Source organism: Spea bombifrons, chromosome 1, assembly GCF_027358695.1.
Source record: "Spea bombifrons isolate aSpeBom1 chromosome 1, aSpeBom1.2.pri, whole genome shotgun sequence".
Lineage (NCBI taxonomy): Eukaryota > Metazoa > Chordata > Amphibia > Anura > Pelobatidae > Spea > Spea bombifrons.
In genome coordinates this window covers 26937224-26960217 of record NC_071087.1, presented here as the reverse complement: position 1 = coordinate 26960217, position 22994 = coordinate 26937224, and the positions used below count along the sequence as shown (strand labels likewise).

The 22994-nt window shown below is 38.9% G+C and overlaps 1 protein-coding gene across 1 annotated transcript in view; it reads right to left on the bottom strand.

Annotated features, from left to right (window-relative positions):
* LOC128480573 (uncharacterized) overlaps positions 1 to 22994 on the bottom strand; it is a 34071-nt gene that overhangs the window by 1241 nt on the left and 9836 nt on the right. The window contains exons 6-31 of the mRNA XM_053458304.1: positions 21094 to 21195; positions 19782 to 20205; positions 19109 to 19308; positions 18569 to 18981; positions 18040 to 18194; positions 16721 to 16929; positions 15874 to 16013; positions 14957 to 15064; positions 14438 to 14596; positions 13851 to 13974; positions 13125 to 13325; positions 11820 to 12703; positions 10900 to 11039; positions 10340 to 10468; positions 9248 to 9579; positions 8571 to 8704; positions 7024 to 7152; positions 6624 to 6871; positions 5684 to 5852; positions 4893 to 5094; positions 4579 to 4709; positions 4247 to 4404; positions 3873 to 4027; positions 2742 to 2948; positions 973 to 1067; positions 357 to 481 (exon numbers count right to left, since the gene is read on the bottom strand). Coding sequence (XP_053314279.1) covers positions 357 to 481; positions 973 to 1067; positions 2742 to 2948; positions 3873 to 4027; positions 4247 to 4404; positions 4579 to 4709; positions 4893 to 5094; positions 5684 to 5852; positions 6624 to 6871; positions 7024 to 7152; positions 8571 to 8704; positions 9248 to 9579; positions 10340 to 10468; positions 10900 to 11039; positions 11820 to 12703; positions 13125 to 13325; positions 13851 to 13974; positions 14438 to 14596; positions 14957 to 15064; positions 15874 to 16013; positions 16721 to 16929; positions 18040 to 18194; positions 18569 to 18981; positions 19109 to 19308; positions 19782 to 20205; positions 21094 to 21195 — 5473 coding nt within the window. The remainder of the gene's footprint in view (positions 1 to 356; positions 482 to 972; positions 1068 to 2741; positions 2949 to 3872; positions 4028 to 4246; positions 4405 to 4578; positions 4710 to 4892; positions 5095 to 5683; positions 5853 to 6623; positions 6872 to 7023; positions 7153 to 8570; positions 8705 to 9247; positions 9580 to 10339; positions 10469 to 10899; positions 11040 to 11819; positions 12704 to 13124; positions 13326 to 13850; positions 13975 to 14437; positions 14597 to 14956; positions 15065 to 15873; positions 16014 to 16720; positions 16930 to 18039; positions 18195 to 18568; positions 18982 to 19108; positions 19309 to 19781; positions 20206 to 21093; positions 21196 to 22994) is intronic.

Genomic DNA, 22994 nt, shown 5'->3' with positions numbered 1-22994 from the left:
CTGTGCCATAATTTGACCAGGTGGCTATACTTTGAGATCTCACTGTATGGCTTCCATCGCATTTTTCTGTTCTGCCGGATGCAGTCTGTAGACAGTCCATTGCTTGACAAGTCCCACACGCTCCTTCTCCCAAGTTCTACCTCTTGCTACCCCTTTCACATTCATATTCCATATTTTTCTACTATTCAGGTACATGCCCGCCACCACCCCCTGTTGGAAGGGTTAACATTTTAGTGCTTGACTTATCTTGTGCGTTAAACAATATGTACACCTTTAGTACCTATCGATATATTTTTAGTAGGCTTTACTGTTCCATTAACATTCATAATCCATTTGGCCAAGAGAGATCTACTCACCTGATAGTAAGATTGCCTTGGATCCCCCTTCTATGACATGCAGTTTGCTGTCAACGGTGATATGCAAGCTCTCATACCCTGAGATTATTTTGTGTTTATGTCTAAAAGGGTCCCAGACCTTTAGTCTGTGGATGAACAGGAGATAAATGTATGTTATTATCCTATTAATAAAGATGAATTAGCAAACACAACCTCAAAACTATTATAACGACCCTAAACACAATTACTCAAACCCACTCAAAATAGTGTTGTACATTTATTTTGTTTTGCTTTGTTAATATTTTAATGAGTAGCTTCATATGACAATTTCCCCGCTTTGGTACCACTTATCCAAAGAAACAAGAGTCCCCAAAATTGTATTTTTCTTTGTTCAATATTCCATCCTATTCTGACTTACTTTGCATTGTGGTGACCACGCTTGAGACAAACTAATATAGAATTATTAAATATATGTGTGTGTGTGTGTGCGCGTGCGTGTGTGTTTGTAAATATTCTGCAATCTCATAGTTACTTCACTTACCCCACCAGGGTCACAGCTGTCACCCTGTCATAGACATAGCCTGTGGAAAGCTGACCCCATAATATGCTACAGCTTAATTTATCCTCTATTGCTTACTTGTTTCCCAGGGTAACGCCAAAAACAATCCTATTTGCATCATCGGTGAGAGCCATACAGGCAACATTTGGCTCATTCTTTAGTCGTTTCTTCACCTGGAAATGGAACAGTCAATGCATCTCGTCACACGGAGAACAGTGGAGGTTATGTGTAAATGTGCTACAAGCATAATGCCTAAATCACGCTTGGGACATAGTGATATAGACATCAAACTTTCACCCGTTATACATATGGATATAATAGATCCACTAAGCGTGTGTTATATAATGTCGTTTTTTAAGTTGTGAATCTGCCACAAAGTATTTTAGCATTGTCACAATTGCAAACCGCCAACACATTTCGGTATACCTATATTATTTAAGTAACAAAGAGAGATTAAGGTAATTTACACCACATATAGCCTTTGAGTGACAGCTGCTGCAGTGTTGGAATTTAACCCTTGCCTACGCAAGGGTGATGCTTTATATTGTACACAGAACATAAACATGATCCAAGGGTAGGTCCTTTTCCTTAGCATTTGAGTGAAGTTAACATTAACTAAATAATCAAATAATATATAGCAAAATGGCAGTCATAGGGAAGGTCCCTATTGCTTTGGGAACTACAACTAACTTGACTGTTTACAACGTTAAATGATAATGTTAAATGGAGCTGTAATGGGGAAAACACAGGGTAATTTACAGAAAAGTATCACAGCTTTTACCAAAACGAAATACTTATTTATTAAAGCTACCTATAGCGTGTGCTTTTTATTTTTCAGTGTCATATATATATATATATATATATATATATATTTAATTTGAAAGTAAATGAATATTAGCTGTTAAACATATATAGAATAGATGTAATCTTTGGGAAAAGCAGCAGATCCACTTCTAGGCAATACACAGATAAGGGATGCTGTCCCTGATTCAGACACCAGATGGCAAACAAGATTATTAACCAAATATATGTCTGCACGCTTCATAAATAAATCTATAAGAAGCGGTCTGTTTCTAAGGTTCTGTGCAAGATGCGGGTTTATGATTTTGCAAATACATTTTTTTATCTGCTACAAATGTAAACATATTCCGCTGCACACACCAGTACATGTACCCTATCCCAAGGCTCATTTGACTAATTTTCTGTTTTATATTTTGATTCATTAGCTTTAATGCATATCTTTGGGATCCTCATCCCATATAATGATGAAACTCAAATCTATTCAAAAGGACAGAAAAAATGTATTTGTCACATAAAAATGCAGCTCGTTTAGTTTACAGTCCTGCTTTTTGACTTGACTGAACCTTTAATCTGAGTAAGTCTTTTAGTACATCAATGCTCAACTCCAAGCCTCAAGGGGAACACACAAGCCAAGGATCCAGTTTGTCCTTTCCTAATATATCATTATTATTATTATTATTTATGTTTGTGTTCCAACTGGGATATCCAAAAATTCTGGCCAGTTTGCAGCCCTCAAGTTTAACATCCCACTTCTAGGACAACATATTAGCCTAAGTGGGAGAGAGGTGTAATTGTGTTGCTGCACCAGAAAGTAATGCAAAATGCTAAAATCAAGCAACTGAACCAAAATCTATAAATTTATCTTAAACAAAGTTATGGGTTTATGTACACTAACATAAAATTTAAAGTTTTGCATAGACATTCACAAAAACATGCTTTTGTACAAAAGCACAGAGCTCAGACAGGCCAGCACTCATGTTTTTGGATTTGTAAACAATTTTAACATCACCTACAAGGTGTTAAACACTAGAAGGTAGAATAGTTACCAGGCCATTCTGAAGGTCCCACAGCGTCACATAACTGATCTTTTCAGCATCGCAGTAGTTGGAGAGAATCAGGAAGCTTCCGTCATACGTGAGAGCGGCATTGTGTAGGAACAGCATAGACCTGCCGTCTTCTAAAGTATGCAGATGGGTCATTGTCTCCAAGCTGAACACACAGAGGTGGTGTGCATAGTACGAGCACACGATCACCTGCAAGAGACAGCGTTGGTTCACTGCAGTTGGTTTTATTGTGATTCAATGGTAAATAAGGGCTCATCAAAGGGACCCATTTACCATGACCTTGGTACAGTGAACCTGAGCATACTGTATTCACGCTGATGTTTTAGAATATCCGTGCGTACTGGAGAGCTCCTTTATTTAGCACAGCAGGCAATTCATTTTTGGAGCACCCAAAAATCCACTGGGGAGAGTGTTGGTGGAGCAGGACTAGGGACACTTGTTGATTGCAAAAGAGTCTGCACTAAGCTACTTTTTATCCAAGGCCATATGTTGCTCCAAAGCCATGATAGAGATTACATTATACACTATATGACCAAAAGTATTGGGACACCACTCTTAATTACTGAGTTTAGGTGTTTCAGCCACACTCATAGCTATCAGGTGGATAATAGTCTGGTGCTGTGTTATAGGGTTTAGGCCCCTTGGTTCTAGCGAAGGGTAATGCTAATGCTACAGCATACAAAGACATTTTGGACAATGCTATGCTTCCAACTTTGTGGTATCAGCATTGTGAAGGTCTTCTCCTGTTCCAGCACAACTGTGCCCCGGTGCACAAAGCAAGGCCCATTAAGACACCATTTGACAACTTTGGGGTGGAGAAACTAGTGTGGCCCAGACAGAGTCCTGACCTTAACACCACCGAACACCTGGGATTAATTGAAACATCAATTGGGAGCCAGACATTCTCATCCAACTTCACAAACACTCTACTGGATGAACGCAAAATCCACACTGCAAAATCTTGTGGAAAGCCTTCCCAGAACAGTGGAGGTTGTTCAACAAGCTCATATAGGTGTGATGGTCGGGTGTCAGGTACCTTTGGTCACATAGCGTATGTAATATTTAGAATTATTTATGTGTTTGAAGACAGACTTGGGAGAGCGCTTGTATCACCTTCTCATTGTCACTAAGCAGGTACTGGTCAATAGCGTTGTTTTTCTCATTCAGAAGCTGCTGCATCTTCTCTACCTCCTGCTTCACCTCCCTTTCCCTCCGTCGCCTCTTTGCAGTTTTTGTCTCGTTACGTCTTTCCCACGGTGTCAGAAGCACTGGAATCAAGATAATGATGATATTTGTGCAAATACAATGAAATTACATTTTAAATACATTAGTACCATAACATGGGTGCTTCTTCTTTCATCCTATACCCACAAGTATGCACACTTATTAACCAGGGTGTGATGGCTATTGTCACCCATAAAGAATATTTAAAGGCACACAAACTCTGTGTTAATCCTGGTGGAAGCCAATGTTGTCCGTGGTGGTACCTGCATCTTTTCCTTTCTGTCTTCGCATTAGTGCTTCTTTGTGAAGATTCTCCTTGAGCGCATCGTGCTCCAACAATACAGAAGGCTTGTTCTTAAACTGTGCCCTTAAGCGATCTTTTATGAAGCCAGTGTCCAGGTTCCAAATAACAAAATGGTCCCTGTAAAATGTCAATGTAATTCAATTTTATAATTAAAAAATTCAACAGAGAAATAAGAGCACTTACTGGTCAAGCATGCATTTCATATTGTTATACATTAACATTGCAATGACCAAACAATCCTCTCTTGTTTATGCCTATAAGAATTTTACCCAATTCTTAAAAAGAACCCACCTGTTCTCCGATAGTCCCAATAGTAATCCACCTTCTAGCACCCTATATTCATGCTTAGGACACGGTATCACATAGAGGCCTGTCTGTCTGCGAACATATTTCTTTTTCAGCAAGTCGTATGTCAGAAGCGTCTGTCGAAAAGAAAAAAGCGTGTGTTTATCACATTACGCTACATTTTGTAGGCACATTTCATAATGATATGTCATAAGTGATAAATAGTTGAGAAGGTGATTATTGCTGAAGTATACTAAAAAAAGGCTAATTTTTAAGACTGCCAAAGCACATGATGTTCATTGAACCCCATAAATACTTACCTGGAATATAGGCCTTGGGGTATCAGTGAATGAGGCCATGCCTCTATCAGTAAGGATATACAGCATCATATCTCTGACCAGCACCACATCGTTGTTTTCCACCAGCCCGCGCTCCACGCGGACTGCGCTGCTTTTGCACTTTGACTTCACGATGTTCCATACTGTGATGACTCCTGGCCTCACGCTTCTGCAAACCACATACCTTGCAAACAAATGCGAGAGAAACCATGAAGCTTCTGTCCCCATCAACACGTGGGATCAAACAGTTTCCAAAGACGATACGATAAATGGTTTCGGCATATAAAGCATTTGTTTGTCATGTGATAATTCATCTTGGTATGAAATGTAATAATCAGCCTTTATGTCAAATCATGTTCTGGAAAACGAAAGATGAAGGACTCCATTTACATTCAGAATTGGCTTGGAAAATATCTTATAGTACACAGCAAAGTCAAATGTAATTTCGGCTCCCACAAAGCGAGTGGTCACAAGGAGTTCTGTGACTTGAGAGCTGATGTCCCTAACTTCAGTTTTGGTTCAAGGCATGTTAATAAAAATAATCCTACTTCAATGCCTAGCAAAGGATGGGATAAGATATGTTTTGGGGCTTTGCACCGTGTAAAGAGCTTTACCTTATTTGTCTGTAAATTCAAAATCTGATCAAGGAGAAAAGGAGGAAACTCGGTACATGACTTTCTAGAAACGTCAATGTAGATTTTCACGTTTGAATAAATCTGGGTATGAACACATTACCAGACTGACAGCAAAGTGATGGATAACTTCTAGCATACCTTGGAAACTTTTTCATTGTAATAACCTCTTGAATCCCATCAACTTTCTTTGCTCGCTTGATGTTTACAGTGAGAGACTGATCATTTATATGGCCAGCCAGGTTCCACGACCTTAAGAAGCTCTCTCCATCGCAAAAAGCTAAACAGTAACGGAGGTCAAAACATATTCCTACAATAGGGACATAGACACCTTTTAGAATAGGAAGTAGAGGCCAATAACAATACAGAATGTTTTCTGCACGCATCCAAATATTACAGCATAGTAATCAAAAGAGACAATTATAGAGAAAACAGAGAGCTTGGATGTTAAGACATAGTAAAGCAATATGTGGGATGCTGGTTTACACAGAAATTAAAACATAGCGCTACATAAACATATGTAAGTTTTAGGTTTTTTACACGGTATTCTACATTGCATACATTTAAAATAATAATGTGATACAAATTTCATTTCTAAACACTAAGAATGTTGCTACTTTCATTATTGAACGAGAAATAGATTTTTGATGGTTACTGGGTAATATGGAGCTTGGTCCACCTAACAGGTTTTATAGACATTTATTTTGCCAGAAAACACCAGGGGATCAGGTTAAGGAATATGGCTTACGTGCACAATTGGGTGATGATCTCTTCTGCCGTTTATTAAGATCCTTATGTGTGACGGCAGCAAGGACCATCCATCAGAGTGTGAGATTGTGCTCATAGCTCGGGTTTGCAGAGTAAAGCATATGCCTTAAGCCTACATTGAGTCATAGTTGGCTTTATACAGGGCCAACCCGGCTCTCCATGCAGGTGAAGCACCTTTAGGTGGGCCCTTTTATAATGCATAGCACTGCCAATGAGTTGAAATGTTTGGCTCTCCTGCTAACCCTTGCTTGGCTCAGGGGGGGGAAACCAGTCCCTGTCTGTGATGTTGTTTATTTTACAGAAAAGCACTAACCTCCTTTGGGCACTGATGAAAATGTTACCATGTGCTTGTGGTCTTCAGTTTCCAAATTCCAAACCAATATTTCTGTAGTGTTGGTGTTGGGTATCTGGGAAAATGCTATGACGTGAGATCCTTGGCGGTTTACAGCAAACTTTGTGATGAAATCAGTGCCGCAGCCTTTCACTGTGCGGATGTAGGCGAACGTGTGCACGCTGAAGAGTTCTATATGGACAATATCATGCATCTTCATGGATGGGTATCTGCCACAGAGAGTGTTTATATTAGTGTATGCCGTTCACCACGTGTTGGAAACAATGTATGTGGTCATTTAAACATTAGGCAGTTGGGTGGTGTCGGTAAACCTATCCCTGCTTAGAGGAAATCCTCTGCTGACATATTGTTTGTTATTTACCTGCAGACAACCAGGAAGTATTCCTTTGTTACAGCCACTCCTTGGATTGAGGCTACTGGGTCCTGGGTAGTTAGTTTCGACACAACAGCCCCTTTTCTGGCACTGAGCACCATGGCTTCCTTCCCGCTCCTGTGAAAGAAGCAAATAAATCAAATATTTATGCACGGGACATTCTTCTGCCACTACTCACAGTGAGAAAGAACAGTACTAGGACAACAGAAAGAATGGCCTTCGTCTACCTACTTACGCATGAGCAACTTTCTGTTGTGTTTCAAAACAAACACGCGCCACCTTTTCCAGATGAACTATTATGTATTAGCATGTAACCGGTATTATTATTGCATTAGTATGCAACCATTTTAGACAAAACTTTGCCACCAGCTAGTTCCCTCAAAATTGTGTTTGGCTATGCCACCATACAACCAGAAGGAGACCTATGTGTGTAAAACTGAACAGGCTCCATCACAAACAAACCTCCAGAGCCTGCTATCTGTGACCACTAGTGGGCAGCTCCTGAGTGGTCCACGGCCCTATACAAAAATTCTCGTCTCTGCTTCTATATACATCCACATGTGCCATACAGAAAGTGCAGGGATAGGACATTATATCCAGATGCGCCACATTATTTGGAACATGAGAAATAATGGTGGCAGACGTCAGGGTTACACTCTCACACTGTGAAAAGTAGTCATAAAGGGAGAAGCCTTCAAAGATGCTGTCCGACTTAAACTAAACATTAGTTGTATTCTCTAATATTCTAAACAACTAAAATCTACCATTTTATCCAGGGCCGGCCCAAAATGCCACCTGGGGCGAAGTTTAAAATGCCGTCATCTTCCGGCACTCAGCATTACAAGCCAGCACCGAGACCGAACAGGGAGACTCGCCGCAGAGGAGAGAGAAGGGCGCCGAGCAGGTACTGACAACTTGGTAAGCGAAAACCACTCTCTCTTCTGCTTTAAAAAAAAAACAAAAAAAAAACCAAAAGGGCTTCAAAAGTGCTGCCTGGAGCAGTTGCCCCACTCGGCTCCATTGTCGGGCCGGCCCTGATTTTATCTATTCACAGAAAGCATTAAAGAGAGTTTTCAGTTTTAATGACAAACACCCATCAGCACCTCCTTTTGTGTCATGGCAATCAAGCATTCCTAGCAAAAATTATGAAAGAGGCAACAAATTATTTGAATAAAGAATTATTTATGGGAAGAGTTTGGTTATTCGGAACATGGAAATGTGTTTGTACTCCTGCATTTAGTTGCAAATGTATTCAATGTAGTTGGAACAGAACCCTAAAGAACATTTATTTTTCAAAAGGCAGACATTTTAATATATATATATATATATATATATATATATATAGTTTCATCAGTCAGACACTTCTTATGCAGTAGCATTGACCCTGATATATAGCTCTGTCTGACCCCTAACGTTACATGGAAAGCTTAAACAAATTCTGTTAACGATAAAGATCATCCATTCGAAACAATGGGCTTCATGGATATGAATATCAACATTCATACAGATGTCATGTGTGTAGTGCATGTTCTCACCTGTATGCAAATAGAATGTAGTCTTTCACTGAGTTTCTTGATACCAGTATAGAGTGATTTTTGTGAACAGGTGCCTCGTCGGCAGGTATGTCAACCTGGCAGATAAGTCTGCAAGCGTCTGTCAGGTCAAATACCTTAAAACAGTGACAAAAACATACAGATGGTTAGCAAACACGTCATCGGCAGCCAGGGTTGCTGCATGAGTAACAGGAGGATCATCTGATTTGGAGAATTCTAATAGATATACTGGTCTACATGATCTGTTCTGTGCAAGGCAGATTATTAATCAGATGCATGTTAAACATTTATTCAGATTTACTGAATCTGAATTTTTACAAAAATTATATACTTAAAACTGGATGAAAAAGTAACAGCAGTAATGCTTGGTTACATAAAATATTGTTTACTGTAGGCACTGAAGTGGGCAGCGTAGCGACAAATCATTCAAAAATGTAAAAAGGGTCTATTTATTAAGGGCAATTAGCACTAGGATTGACAAGACAAAATCGACTAAAAATCGCCTTAAATAAGACACTTTGGGGCTCAAGCACTATGACTGTTTTTATGTGGCCAAAATATCTAATAATTTGAGGATTAGTTATGCCAACGATACCTATATCAAATGTAAAAATCTAACCACAGAGCTTAAGGGAAACAGGGTTGTGAAAAAAACGAACCTTAACCAAGTGGCTTCCATCAAAAAAAGCTAAGAGTAGTTGACCGTCCATAGCAGAGGTGAGAATAGGGGCATCCAAAAAGTCTTTGGTACTATAAACCATTCTCCCCAGAGAAAGGTCCCATATTTTGAAGCTATGGTTCTCAGTAACCGCCGCAAATTTGTTTTGATTGCAGACTGTAATTGAGTCGATGTTTCTTCCAACTCCATGAACAGTGAACGCAGCTTTCCCGGTGGTGAGGTCCCATACTTTCAAGGTGCCATCTCTAGATGCCGTCACTGCCCGTAAACCATCTTGTGCTTCTGCTACTGCTGTAATACTTTCAGTGTGGCCTAAATAAGAGAAAATAGGATTTGTAGTAAAAAGTCCCTCAAGAAATGGTGCACATTTGGTCTACAAGCTACCATATTAAGCAACACAATTTTAGCAGGTCAAAGTTGGGTGAGTTATTTTATCACAGAAAAAAATTATAAAATATGTAAACAATAGCATTCATTGACATAACTAAAGTGATTTAAGAGGTCACAAAATATTATTATAACTGTGAAATAACTGTGTTATAAACCAGTTTTGGCACCAATGTGAAGCCCATCGCACTGTAAATAAACAAAATAAGCCACTTGTGTCAATCAAAACTCAAGAACGGAGAAGTTCCAGAGGGGAGTTTTGCAGGCTAGCCTCATAGAGTGATCATCATACAGGGGAATCTCATAGGGTTAGCTTCCTGGGGCTACTCATTTTCTGAATTTGTTTGGACCTGGGGCTAGAAACACATGGGCAAGGTTAGTCCCAGTTGGACTCTAGTGGATGGGCCTGGGTGGGATCAGGGTGGGCAAACACTGCTCTCTCCTATGCTGGAGATTGAAGAAACAGACTCTGGGTCATGCCTGGGAAGTTCACAGTAATCACAGCTACCAAGGAAAGAACTGCCCTTAACTCACTGACTTACAAAAAATATACTTAATGCTCTTTTGTTAGATATTAGTTTGTGTAATTGTGTCTCTCTTTAAGGCATCACAAATGATTTATATGGTATTAATATTGCTGTAAATCAGTTCGATATAGTGTGATGATGTCCCCTGCATGCATTACCTGCTAAAGTCTCACAAAGAAGGCCTCCAGGAGGTAAAAGGCAGGTGAATGAGGGCACAAATACCGGTACAGAGGATTGTGTACATTGAGACAGTAAGGACGGTAGCAAAGGGTATTTCCTTGGATCACCTAAAAGCAAGAAATAAACATAAAAAATATGAAAATGAAAAACAACATAGTTTAACTGGTGCACATACAAGAGGGGAAGCTAGAACTCCGTGGAATCAACAATCTGCTATATTAAAATAAAGAGATTAAAAGTGTAGCCCAGCCATACAACCTTGTGTGTTTTGGAACATCTATCAAGTACAAACATAAACCAAATAAACCAAACTCAGCTAATGTTCTTAATCTAACTTAGGGACATCATAGCTAGGAGAACATGACTATTCACGTGTCAGGTGGGTCTCATATACATTTCTTTCACATATCCTTTATGTACTAAATGAGAGGTCCAGCTACTGTACTGTAGGTAGGGCTTGCTGTCTTAGATGTGCTCCTGTACAATGCTGGACCTTTCTTCAGTTCAAAATCATGTTGTGCGTATTTGTTTTTCGTACCTGGGGCCACAGGTTTGTCTAAGGATTCAATCTGGTGTAGACGTCCCACAAGCTGAGAAGCCAGCTGACAAGGATCCCTGAGTAAGACACCTCTGGACAGCTGAAGAACCTCAGATAGCAGGTTTAAATCAAGCATTGGCCTGTTAAAAAGAAACATTGTAACTTATTCCACCAGAAGCAAAAGCGGTATATACATCCAATAAACCTTTATCAGCTATTAAACATGCACAAGACAGTAGACATTCCAGTATAAGTGTTGTCACATATTCCCTGCTGTGTTCTGACAGTGACCTAGATTGAAAATTATCATTTAGACATTTTTAAACAAGACTTTATATAAACATGTTACTATGTAAAGGTAACGCAGGGTTATTAAACATTTCCCTGTTAACCCTTAGTTAATGACTAAGAGACAGTTACATCAAACATGTAGGTAAGTCACAAGGGGAAAAAATCAATGTTATACATGTTGCTTATATTTCCCTCAATGCAAAGCAAATGATCTCATAGTAACTGGGCATTAAATTGTCAAAAATACCTGTTTGCTGACCTGGGCAAAACATATTTACAACATTGTATGCCATGTATACCATCATAGAAGTTACTATGGATGGAGCTAACAAAAGGTATTTTGCTCTTTGCTCTTCCTGAGACCTGTGATGTAACTGTAGGGGTGGTGGAAACTAAAGCTGAAACGGCACATATGCACCTCTAGTGTTATTTAATGCATTAGTCTAGTTTGAAGAAGCCGTACGATCTGTTTCCTATTCCTGTTCCTCTGCAGATCTGTGATAGCAGTAGCTGATGGTCTGTGCTTGGCTGGTTGAGACACCAGATGGGGGTATATTTCTATTTCCTAGTGAGTTCCTAGCAACCTCAAATACAGGACACGCATTGCAGCAATAATTGTACTACTTTACCGTTCAGGGCTGATGGCAGCCTTGACATCTTCTTGTATGTTGACCACCGACGTGGCCCATGACTTGTATAAGAGGTACTCATAATTAAATAAGCATTCTGTTATCAGACGTGAGATCTGGTTAGATTGGATCAGATGGTAACTTATTCCTAAGATTTTGCGAAGATTAAACACATGGCCAGTCCTACTCTCTGTCTTCCCCATCCATGACAGGGGCATTAAAGGAGCCACTTGGTCATTAGCACTGTGTCTATGGCGGCTCTTACTTTCTAGGTAGTAATTGGCAAAGTTAGAGTGGATGGAAAGCTGATATTCCCTTGACTTGACATATCTATTTATACAAACAGTTCTGAAGTATGCATGGGCAAAGTTTATGACATAAGTATTGTCTGTCCTCTGTTCCACCAAATGGATTCCAAAGTCATTTTGCAGCTTTAGCAATAGCACCTCTGGAAATACTGACAGGGTTACACCTTGGTACTGATTTATTTCCTTCATGACCACTTGGTCTAATGACAACAGGTCTAAAAGCTCTTCAACGGTGATGCCATTCCTTGAAAAGGACATGTAAGATGCCATTTTTTTCACAAACTGTTCTCCGTGGTTCCTTTCAAGTCTTGCTAATATCCCAGAGTACATCTTCATAAGATTAGGATGGAGATAAGTGTCTTTGTCAGGGGTATATGAGGTCCATAGACATGACTCCCAGTATGAACCTAGCACAAAGAGTGGGAGTGGACAGTCTACACAGACATCCAACAATACTTTCATTTGGTGGCTGGTCAGTCTACGACGATCTCTTCTCAACCATGACGCAATCATCGTATTTATCTCTGAGTAGCTGAGGCATGGTATCTGAGCAGATCTGTGATTTGGTGAATGTTTCTACAAAGACACAATAAATATAATTGTCGTTCTTCATTAAAAAGTCATTTAGGGCAAAAATACGTTTCCATTAAATTGGAAAACATTTTTATGAAACATTGGACTTTACCCTCTTGGTGGTAAAATGGCTGTTAATTTGGGAAGCACAATCAATTCATAAAGCATAATGTGTTAATAATGCAAAAATAATAATATTTTAGTATCGGGGAAAGAGAATAACCAATACTGTAATACTTTTATGAATATAGATACAGTATATGTATATATATATATATATATATATATATATATATATATACATACAGGAAGACAAAGCTCAGAGCTCACAAGGTTTTTTGCTTGTAAATATTTTACACAAAACATGCAGTTAAAAGGGGAAAAATCTCACACTGGCCGAGAAACCATGATGTGATGATAGTACCTGTAACAGAGTGAAGACTTCAGACTCTGTGGAAGTAGATACTATGAAATAGATGTGTGGTGACAGCTTTGTCGGGATCCAGGAGAGTCCAGCTTCATGCTCTGAGAGCTCATCTATGCCGTCCAAAGCTACCATCAGAGGCCTGCTCTCATCGGCCATTTCCAACAATGATGAAAACTCATTTATAAGTCCTTTCAGGTCCTTGAAACAAAATCATAGGGGTAAATTACAGTGCACTAATTTTTGTAGCCCCCTAAATGGCATCAAAGAGGACACAAGTCTATGCTATCTCATGATCTCTTGCTGACACTCCTATGGACTATTCCCCTTGGATCCATAGGTTTGCTGATTTAACGGGGGACATTAGGCATTCTACGCTCCTTGCACTGACATGTAATTTTACTGGTTTCTTCCTTTTCATTCTGCCCTCTTTTGAACAACATATGTTTTATTTAGATCTATTTTCATAGTACATTGGCCATGCCTGAGAACTGTTTGTGGCAGAGGCTCCAGGTGGCAGCCTTTAATCCCCTGGTGGTCCTGGAGTGTGGAATTAGGTGGGGAGTACCGTTCCACCTATTCCTCGCCAAATTCTACATCCACCCATTGCTAACCAGTTCCACCACTCCTGACTATGCAGCAAGAGGCAGAGGCGTCTATGGGGATCATATCTGACAATTTCCAAAGTGTGTATGCAGGGTCTTTACAAGCTTCATGTTCAATTACCTCAGAGAAGTGTGTTGAGAGGTTATATATGTATGCAATCTGGCCACAAAGGCTTTGTAGTAACAAGCGTAGGTTTCGACTCTCCCCAGTGCTGCCGATAAAGCGAGTAACAATCCTTACATCCCTATTATGGTAACAGAAGTAAGAAAGGTTGCTGATTACATGTTATTCAAGACACCAACACAGTTAAGGGAAAAACAGAGGTGGGTTAAGAACAGGTGGCCCTGAGCAACTGATCGCTACACCTAGGGGACACCTCTCATAATTCAGGGCCCACTACTGGTAACACAGTTTATACAATCACAGCACTGATACAATCACAATCCAACAGTCGCTTCTGTTCTGTCGAAGAATGCTATCCACAGAGAGATAATACAATAAACCAGCATGTATTCATAAACCATTAACCCAGTGGCCACATTAGTAGTATGCTACTACAGAATATACAGTAGGTATCCTGCATGTTTTTCTTTTTAGCGGCAAATGCCCTATAATCCATCTGTCAGAATCAGTAAGTACACAGTGGACCCCGCAGAATGTATGTGCGTATATTTGTATGCATATAATTGTTTGCTATAGTAACATACCCTGTAATGTACTCTTTTGCCAAGGTAGCCACCTTAGCTATGATGGAGCTTTTGCCGCTGCCTTGCTTCCCGTGCACCACAGTCAGATGTCCATCAGTGGATCTAATGCAGTCTTCAATCTCTTTAAGGAAAGTTTCCCGTCCCATGAAGCAGTTTATACTGGGAACAAGACATAACCTCAGCATTAAAAATGAAATGTCAGATAGTGAAACCATCTTCTGGATTACAATGTGAAGTTATCCATTATTGTACAGCGATTGGAGTGTATAAACAATAACCAGTAAGCAATGAAGTGTTTTGCTTTTTACATCATTACTGTGTGCAATCACTAGAAAATATACATGATAACTACCAGAATAATATATACATCTAGACAGGTCTAAGCATGTGCAGTGAGCAGCGCATAACAACCTATTTTTACCAAAACCACTTGGAAATTGTCTTAATTTGTGAAGAAATGTGCTCAAGATCATTATGTTTCCTTTCTGATAATTTAAGACACATAGTGGCTGAACTTACAGAGTGCGGCAGTGTTTTGCGTGCTCCAAAATTTCCTCATTTCTTTGGTTTCTGAAGACTTGTTTACGATTCAGTGTCTTTTCTGTGGATGGCTGCAAATTAACCATTCTAAGGAAAACCAAGGAACCAAGAGGATGGTTATATAGAAAAAAATGTAGTATGTTTCATTTAATCAAACCTTTAAGCAATTTCATTTAGAGATTGATAAACAGAGCATTCAAAACTGTCTATTCTTAACCATTTCTACAACTTATGTAGCAGGCTTAGACATCTATAGTAAAGTAATTGCACTTAATAGAAGGTAGATCCCAGCAAATAACTGAATTAACCCTTTCTAACTAGACTCCGATTTGACAGCATTTTCATATATATATTTTATAACTACTGCAGAAAAAAAATGAAAAAGGAAGAGTGCCCAATGTGCCCAAGTTCCACTGCGGGTGGGTTAAAATGTTATTTTATAAATATCTTTATAGCTGTAATAAAATGTAAACACAATATAATGGCACTTTTATGATTTACAATGTCAAGCTTACTTCTGAAAACAGAGATAGCTTTAAAGAAGCCCCATGCAAAGCGTGAAGTACCATGCCCTTGTCTGGGAACTTTGCAGGTATGACCCGAGTCTCCGGATGAAGCCCTGCTTCCCACACACTCCAGGTCAGTTTCTTCAATCTTCAGGCAGCAAAGAGTAGTTTGTTCACCCCCACCCCCCGCTCACTTACCGTCTACTACTACGAGCAGCTATGGCCCACTCCCCATCTACTATTCACCTACGGAGGTAGCCCCACCACCCGAGCAAAGCCACCTCCATAAAGAAATATTCTTACACTTCTTATTCATCTGTGTCCTATGCTACCTTCCCAATACCATATTGTATTTCTTGAGCACCAAGTAAATCTGACCTATGAACTAACCTATTAAAATGTGCAGTAACTTTTCTTTGGAAATCCCGGCTCAGACGATCCAGGTAGTAGGCATGCGATCTATTGCTAGTGGGATTTATGCCATCCCGTCCCCAGCTGATGCTGGACTCGTAGATATTGGTGTGACGCAGCTAAAAAATGAAATAAATAAGTATTGTGAGTTAGCCAGAACAGATCAAGACAGAGAGCAGTCATATTCATTTATCCAAGGATTGAATCGATTATTAGAAATGTTTTTTTGTTAAGCATGATTGCGATGGGGCATTGTTATGTTTCTATTGCCATAGAAATATCGGTAGAAGCAATATTTGTTGAGATGTCAATACAGGCGTATTTTAGCAACCCAGACTGAACTCACCGGCAGCAGTTTGTTTGTCTGTGCTAGTACTGGAAATTATCAACTTTTGTTTAACATTATTTCAAAAGAAAAAGTGATACACAGCGCTTACAGTAATTAAGGGTATATACTGCCGAGGTCTCCACACACTACCCACCGGCGTGTAAAATGTAAAACAAGCAAGATACTTAGAAGTATGACACAAAAGCCATAAAGCAATAAAAATTCTTATATGTGATACAGTCTTCTGTCTTTCTTCATAATATGGTCTCCATGCATGAAAAAATAAAATACAACAAATATAGTGTCCTCCCCACATATTCTAAAAGAAAATCAATACGTCGTTTAGAAAGAGGAACCCTGCGAAAAAGCCGTCTAGGAGCACATATGTCTCCATAAAGTTACTTAAACAATGAATGTACCACCTTCACTGTAAGCATGTACTGTTTCACTATGGGAATGGGTCTTCTTATAACATAACACAAATTAGCAGACACCTACCCTTTGATGAACTTCATTGATCACACGCTGCTGTGCATCGTACAGAACGCAGTTGGTTTCGGCCTTGGTGGGCAGGATGTCCACATATTCCGAAGCACTCTTGTTTGAAAGGTTATACTTCATGTCAGTGATGACTCTTTTAAAGCAATGAAAATGGTTTTCTGGACGCCCGTCGACTTGGAAAGCTTGGTCTATTTCCTGTTCCACAACTTAAATTACAAATAATAAAAAATAATAATCATAATAAACATGTTACATTTCTTGAGAGCTAACCAAAAGTATGTCTTTAGCAAACAACCAATATTTAATAAAGATTACTACCGTGTTTTATACATTAGGGTAGTTTGATTAACCTGAAACTCTTAGATTTGTGTCACCAGCAACGAATCGGATTATTTAGTGGCATATCAAGCATATCTGCGCAAGGGGCATTGCTCGAGTAATTGTGTGTATATATATATATATATATATATATATATAATGTAAAAGGGTGAAGCCGTATAAGTCCAGTAGACACGATGTCAAAAAATAGAGTATTGCAGAGTATGCGGTGATACCTTTTTTATTGGACTAGTTATCCTCCCTTCATCAGGTCTGAAGCAATACTAATCAACATGATAGAGGTTACAACTTAAAACAAGTGATGGTATAAGAGAAGGGGGTGGTTGAGTGGGGTGTCGTAAATAATAGGTCTTAAGGTGAGAAATGCAGAGAGGTAGAGAGATAACCCAGGGACAGAACAAATAAACTTAGGGAAACCAATAACCACAGTAAAACATCAAAGATAACAGCAATTAGACATTGGATGACTAGATGAAGTTCATATGAAGTTCTGGTAGTGTGTAAGGAAACCAGAATCCACATTAAGTCCCTCTTTTATGGTGTTAAAATGTGTAATCATTTTCATCTCAAATGTTTTTCTTTCCTGAGAGTCTCTGAAATTTCCTTTGAGTACTTTAATTTTTAGGTTTTGGATGGAGTGATTGTTCTGTGTGAAATGATGTCCTACCGGAGTGCAATATTTGTCTTCCTCATGGTTTTTGATGGAGTTTTGCTTCAGACCTGATGAAGGGAGGATAACTCTCGAAAGCTTTTTTTTAAATATTATGTTAGTGCAATAAAAAAGGTATCACCGCATACTCTGCAATACTCTATTTTTTGACATCGTATATATATATATATATATATATATATATATATATATATATATACACGTAATGTTTTATTTATGGATACTGATGTTAATGTAAGAGCTGCATATCAGAAATTGTCCTAGAAAACATCATTTAAATACTACATATTTACAAAAAGCAAAATACCTGTTCTAAGAAGGGTGCTGATATCGTCTTTGCAAAAGGCCATTGGATAATACTCCTGGAAAATGTCAAATAATTTCTGTAATGTGCTCAGCCATTTACATTTAGCTTGTTGTCTGCGTGAAGGGTCTCTGCTAAATATATCTCCATAGAAAGTGCTGCATGAGAGAGAATGAAATCAAAGATGTAAAATTCACACAATATTACTGGAAAATAAACTCACCTGCATTTAGCCAACTTCCCATAGTGGTAGAAAAAAATCTTCTGGTATAGTGACTATACAATGCATTGAGGGTTTGGGATCAGCCCAGAAAGGAATATCATGAGAAGATCTAAAATAACCCCCAATGAGGCCCTTTATTATGTTCCCAGTAGGTCCTTGGACTGCCCGACATTTGGTTAACATCCCATGAGAGGCTCCATGGATCCCATAATGCCCAGGAGAGTTTCAGACAGTACCGTTAAGGAACATGCGGCTGGTTAAAGAGCTAGGATTATTTAAATGTCCCCAGTTAGCACAATACCTCCTTACCTGATGGGCTGGAGTCTGTAGATGCTCGGATCACAGTTTTCATCCAGTCTATACCATTGAGTGAGAACACCTAAATCTTTGTCATATTTAAGAGACGTTGTTTTTGAAGTGGGCTCAAACATGTTTTTTTCTTCTATTCCGTTGGCGATATGATTTGTTTCCATGTTTTCTGCGCTTATATTATCATGTTTCAGTATTTTCTGGTGGGAGTCACTTTCATTAAACTGGTTATTGTCAGTTATGGATTGCCCAAGATTTTCACCTCCTTTAAGTACTGAGGCACGGAGGTCATCCTCCTTTTGCGTTTCTAGTCTTTTCTTCATGGTTTCAATTATAGATCTAATTACATCAAATGATTCCTTGGATAAAGTGACCGGAATGGTGATCTGGTCGTACTTCTGGCCTAAAAAACACTAAGTAACCAAACAATCATTAACATACACCCCCATCCAAGAAGTGCTCTCCTACTGTTTTACTTCACAAATTACAAAAACAATGCAAAAAAGTAGTAGTGATAACTCCAAAAAAGAATATTCTTACGAAAAATGAAGTTTGTTGTGATTCTTGGCACTTTTTAAGTGTCTCCAGATGAAGCGAAGGCATAATGTGATCATTGCTGACACCATCTTTTAGGCCCCATCTTAAATCAAACATGCGGAAATCAAAGCCTCTTTCCTTGAAGTAAGTATATAAACTTGGATAAGCTTTTTCAAACAATGCATTTCTTTCCGGATATGAATCTGAGAAAATTAACAAAGCAAAGCGATACAGATTAATCATATTGTTACTGCGGGATTTAGGGCATTAAATAAACCCACTGGAAGCTGTTCCCATTCCCAATAAAAACCTGGATGGGGTAATGTACAAAATGTGATTCTGGGACAAAGGTTTAAAAATGTTCTTGTTACCTTAACAGCCAATGGACTAGCCCTATCCGCCCTATCACCCCTATAGTGGCAAGAGCACTTTTCAAGTCTACCACCTGAATCAGTATTTTTTAATATAAATGTAGTTCCGTGTTACTGCTTAGCAAGATGAACCATAATGTATACATGCACTGGGTTCATTGCATTGTTACACCAATCTCCCCGTATAATTAACATTATTATATCATGTCAATGACATACATATGTTATGCACCATTTTTAATGTTAGTGTATCTTTGGATAAAATTATCTTTGGATAAAATTATGTTTGGATAAAAACATCTTACCTTGGTAGCCTCCGCAAATATAAGTCATAAAAACTTTCTTTGGGGCTGCATATGATGTGCTAATGTGCCCTCTTATGATTTTGCCTTCAGCCTCAGATAATTGCGGTATCTCATCACCTTCTTGTTCTGCATGGTTCCAATATTTGTCAGAAGGGGCTTTTTCCATATCACCATAATCAGATCTGTAGTGAACTGCATCACTTATGGTTTCCTTTTCTGTGCTATTAGTTATGAGGCATTCTTCAGCCCCTACATGAATGCTGTCAGATATACTTTCTGAATTGTTGTTATATCTTCTAATTTTCCATGGATCCACACAGGATCGTTTAAGAGATTCTGGATGGCCCTTACTGAGGACATGAGCTTCATCCAAGGCTGGTTCAGAACTCTCACCCACTCCTTGTTCCGATGGCTTCTGTCTAGACTAAATAAAAGTATGTCATACTTCATTTACCGGTGGTGTAAATCATTCATAAGACAGCAAATAGTATCTGCAAACTGGTCATTCACCTTAAAGCCCTATTACAAACAAGTTCTCCTTTTAGAAATAATATACTAAAATGTCACTGTCCAAGATTTTGACAAATCTTCATTTAAAGCACTTTGCCAAATCACCAACTTTGAGCAAACTATAAGCGAGCAATGCAACAAAGCATTGGAAGAAGCAAGCAGAGTGCTGGCTTGTACAACGAGAGGCATTAGTGGAATTAGAAGAAAGCGGGAGGTGGTTCTGCTACTTTACAGATTTCTGGTCAAACATCACCAAGAGTATTGTGTACAGTTCTGTCTATTTAAAGACCCCCCGTCTCCAGAAGCATATAGACATTCTACGGGGAATTCAGAGAAGGATAACAAAATAGTGAACGGTTCACTGGATACAAATCAGGAAAGACTAAATGATCTCAAAATGTAAAGCTTGGCGGAGAGAAGAGAAGGGATATTATAAAAACATTTAAATACATAAAATAATTTAACAGTGCAGGAGGGTAAGTGGCTTAGATGTACTGTAAGGAGGTTTCACTTGATGGAAGTGGACATAAATGCATCGAATTACACAGCAGATACCATTCTGCCCATCCAGTCTAACCATTTTTCCTTAATCAGTCCTTGGTCCTGTTTCAGAATAGCGTTGTGCTCATTGTATCAGTCTCCACCACTTCTTCTGGGAGGCATTTGTCTCCCACACTCCGATGACCAAGTAAAATATATTTCCAGTCTGTTTCAGTAATCTCTAAACCCAAAGGCATCTTTCTATAGTCAAAATGTATTTATGTAAAAACTTATTTTGAGTTAATAAATCTGAAACAGTTACCTTTAGTAAGAAGGACTCAGCATGCTCCAGCACATATTGGTTTCCATCGCCCATGTCTTTCTCATCATGGACTCTCTTTGCAAGGCGATGATACAAGTGATTCTGTTGGAAATAAATCTGATAAATATGTTTTTAGAAAAAAAACAAAGTAAAAACAATGCCATGTTTATGTGCTTGGTGTTAGGATAAATTGCATTAGAGATTTAATATTTCATCCAGATATTGAGAGCTCGGGTCTCTCTGGCAGAGTGATAACAGTGTTCTCCAAGCGACTCTACCTGTATCTTGTGATCTACCTGTTGGGGACCCCTGCCAAACACCATGGAATACCGAGGCTCTAATGGCTTTGCTGCAAGAATGGCTGGGGGCCAAATGTAATGGCCAGTCTCCATTAGTGAAGTGGCCCCTGCATGACGGCCCTAGAGTTGGGAGGAAGGGGACCACTTACACCCAGAGCCAAAAGGTGCTCTCCAGTCTTGCTTTCATAAAAATAATGCAGAGTAAATAAGAGAATATGACAAATGCAGTCTAAATTGACTTATGACAATTATGCAGGCCATAATAAAGAAAGTATAACTTCGGGAGAGACAGACAGCTGCATGAGGACCAATAAATCACACTTATATGTCCCTATTTAAGTTCACTAGAAGTGTGGGCTACACACATGTATAGACACATGATACGTATACACAGCTGCACATCATATGTCGGTGACATGTCTAATTTACATAGGTAATCTTTGGAAACTGTAGCCAGCAAGACATAAATTAAATCTAGCACATGCCTTTTTCATACACAAGCGGTAACGTATTTTTTACATAGTAAACTTATTTGTTTAGACAGTGACTAAAAGATTAAGCGCACCTACTTGAAGCAACCATCCATTATGGATCATCATCTCAAGATCGCATACAATGGAATGCACAATGGATTAACCTACACTGAGCTTTGACTCAAATTCTATAGAAACGGTACACAAGAGGGAATCCAAAGCAGAACAAACTCTGCCATTGCAGCTTATTAACTGTAAATGTACATTGAGAAATATATGTGTTCATTTCAGGGGTTTTTCCATGGATTTACATAGAAATAAAGTGCAAACAAGCATAAACTTCATGAGACATTCAATAAATCCCAAACTCTTCATCAGAAACCCAGATCATGTAGATCTTGTTTGGGTCACACTGGTGCTTACATGAGATTGGGTCGGTTACGTATTACATATAGTTAGCTGTTTTATTTCTTCTCAGTCGTGAAACGGGTATCTGCCCTGTTTGGACCAAAGCAACGTATAGCATAATACATCAGTTCTGTTAGATTTTGGCCAATTATTTTGTTATGTGCTGAACCTGACCTGTGCTTCAGAGCTGCAATATTAATTTCTTAGGCCGCTTAGTGGTTCTTCCACCTTCTAGTTAAACGTTCCCTGTTAGTCCCAGCATAAATGTGATTCTAAGTCACTAAAGATAAAGATATAATACTGTGGAAGAATACAGGATGATCTATGTCCCATATTCTGTTCTCCTGAACAGTACATTCCCACTAACTACAGATAACACCAGTTTGTTTGGATACTCAGTATAAGATTTGTTTGGAGACATCAGCCTGACCTTCTTCGCTATTAGTTGTATAGATATGTTTACTAATAAGGACATAGTACTATTTTATGTATTATGATTGGTTTAGGATAGGGCGTTATTTCTGGTTTTACTGATAAATGGTTATATAAATATATCCATAATGCGTCATAATAAACAGGAATCTTATTATACAAACACTCTTGTCTGCGTGTGTGATTTCTCACTGGTCGATCAGGATACTTGGAACCCCAAGGTATAGAAGTACTCGGAAGTTCTCCGACAATACGATTTATAAAATGTCTATCATACTTTGGAATCCTG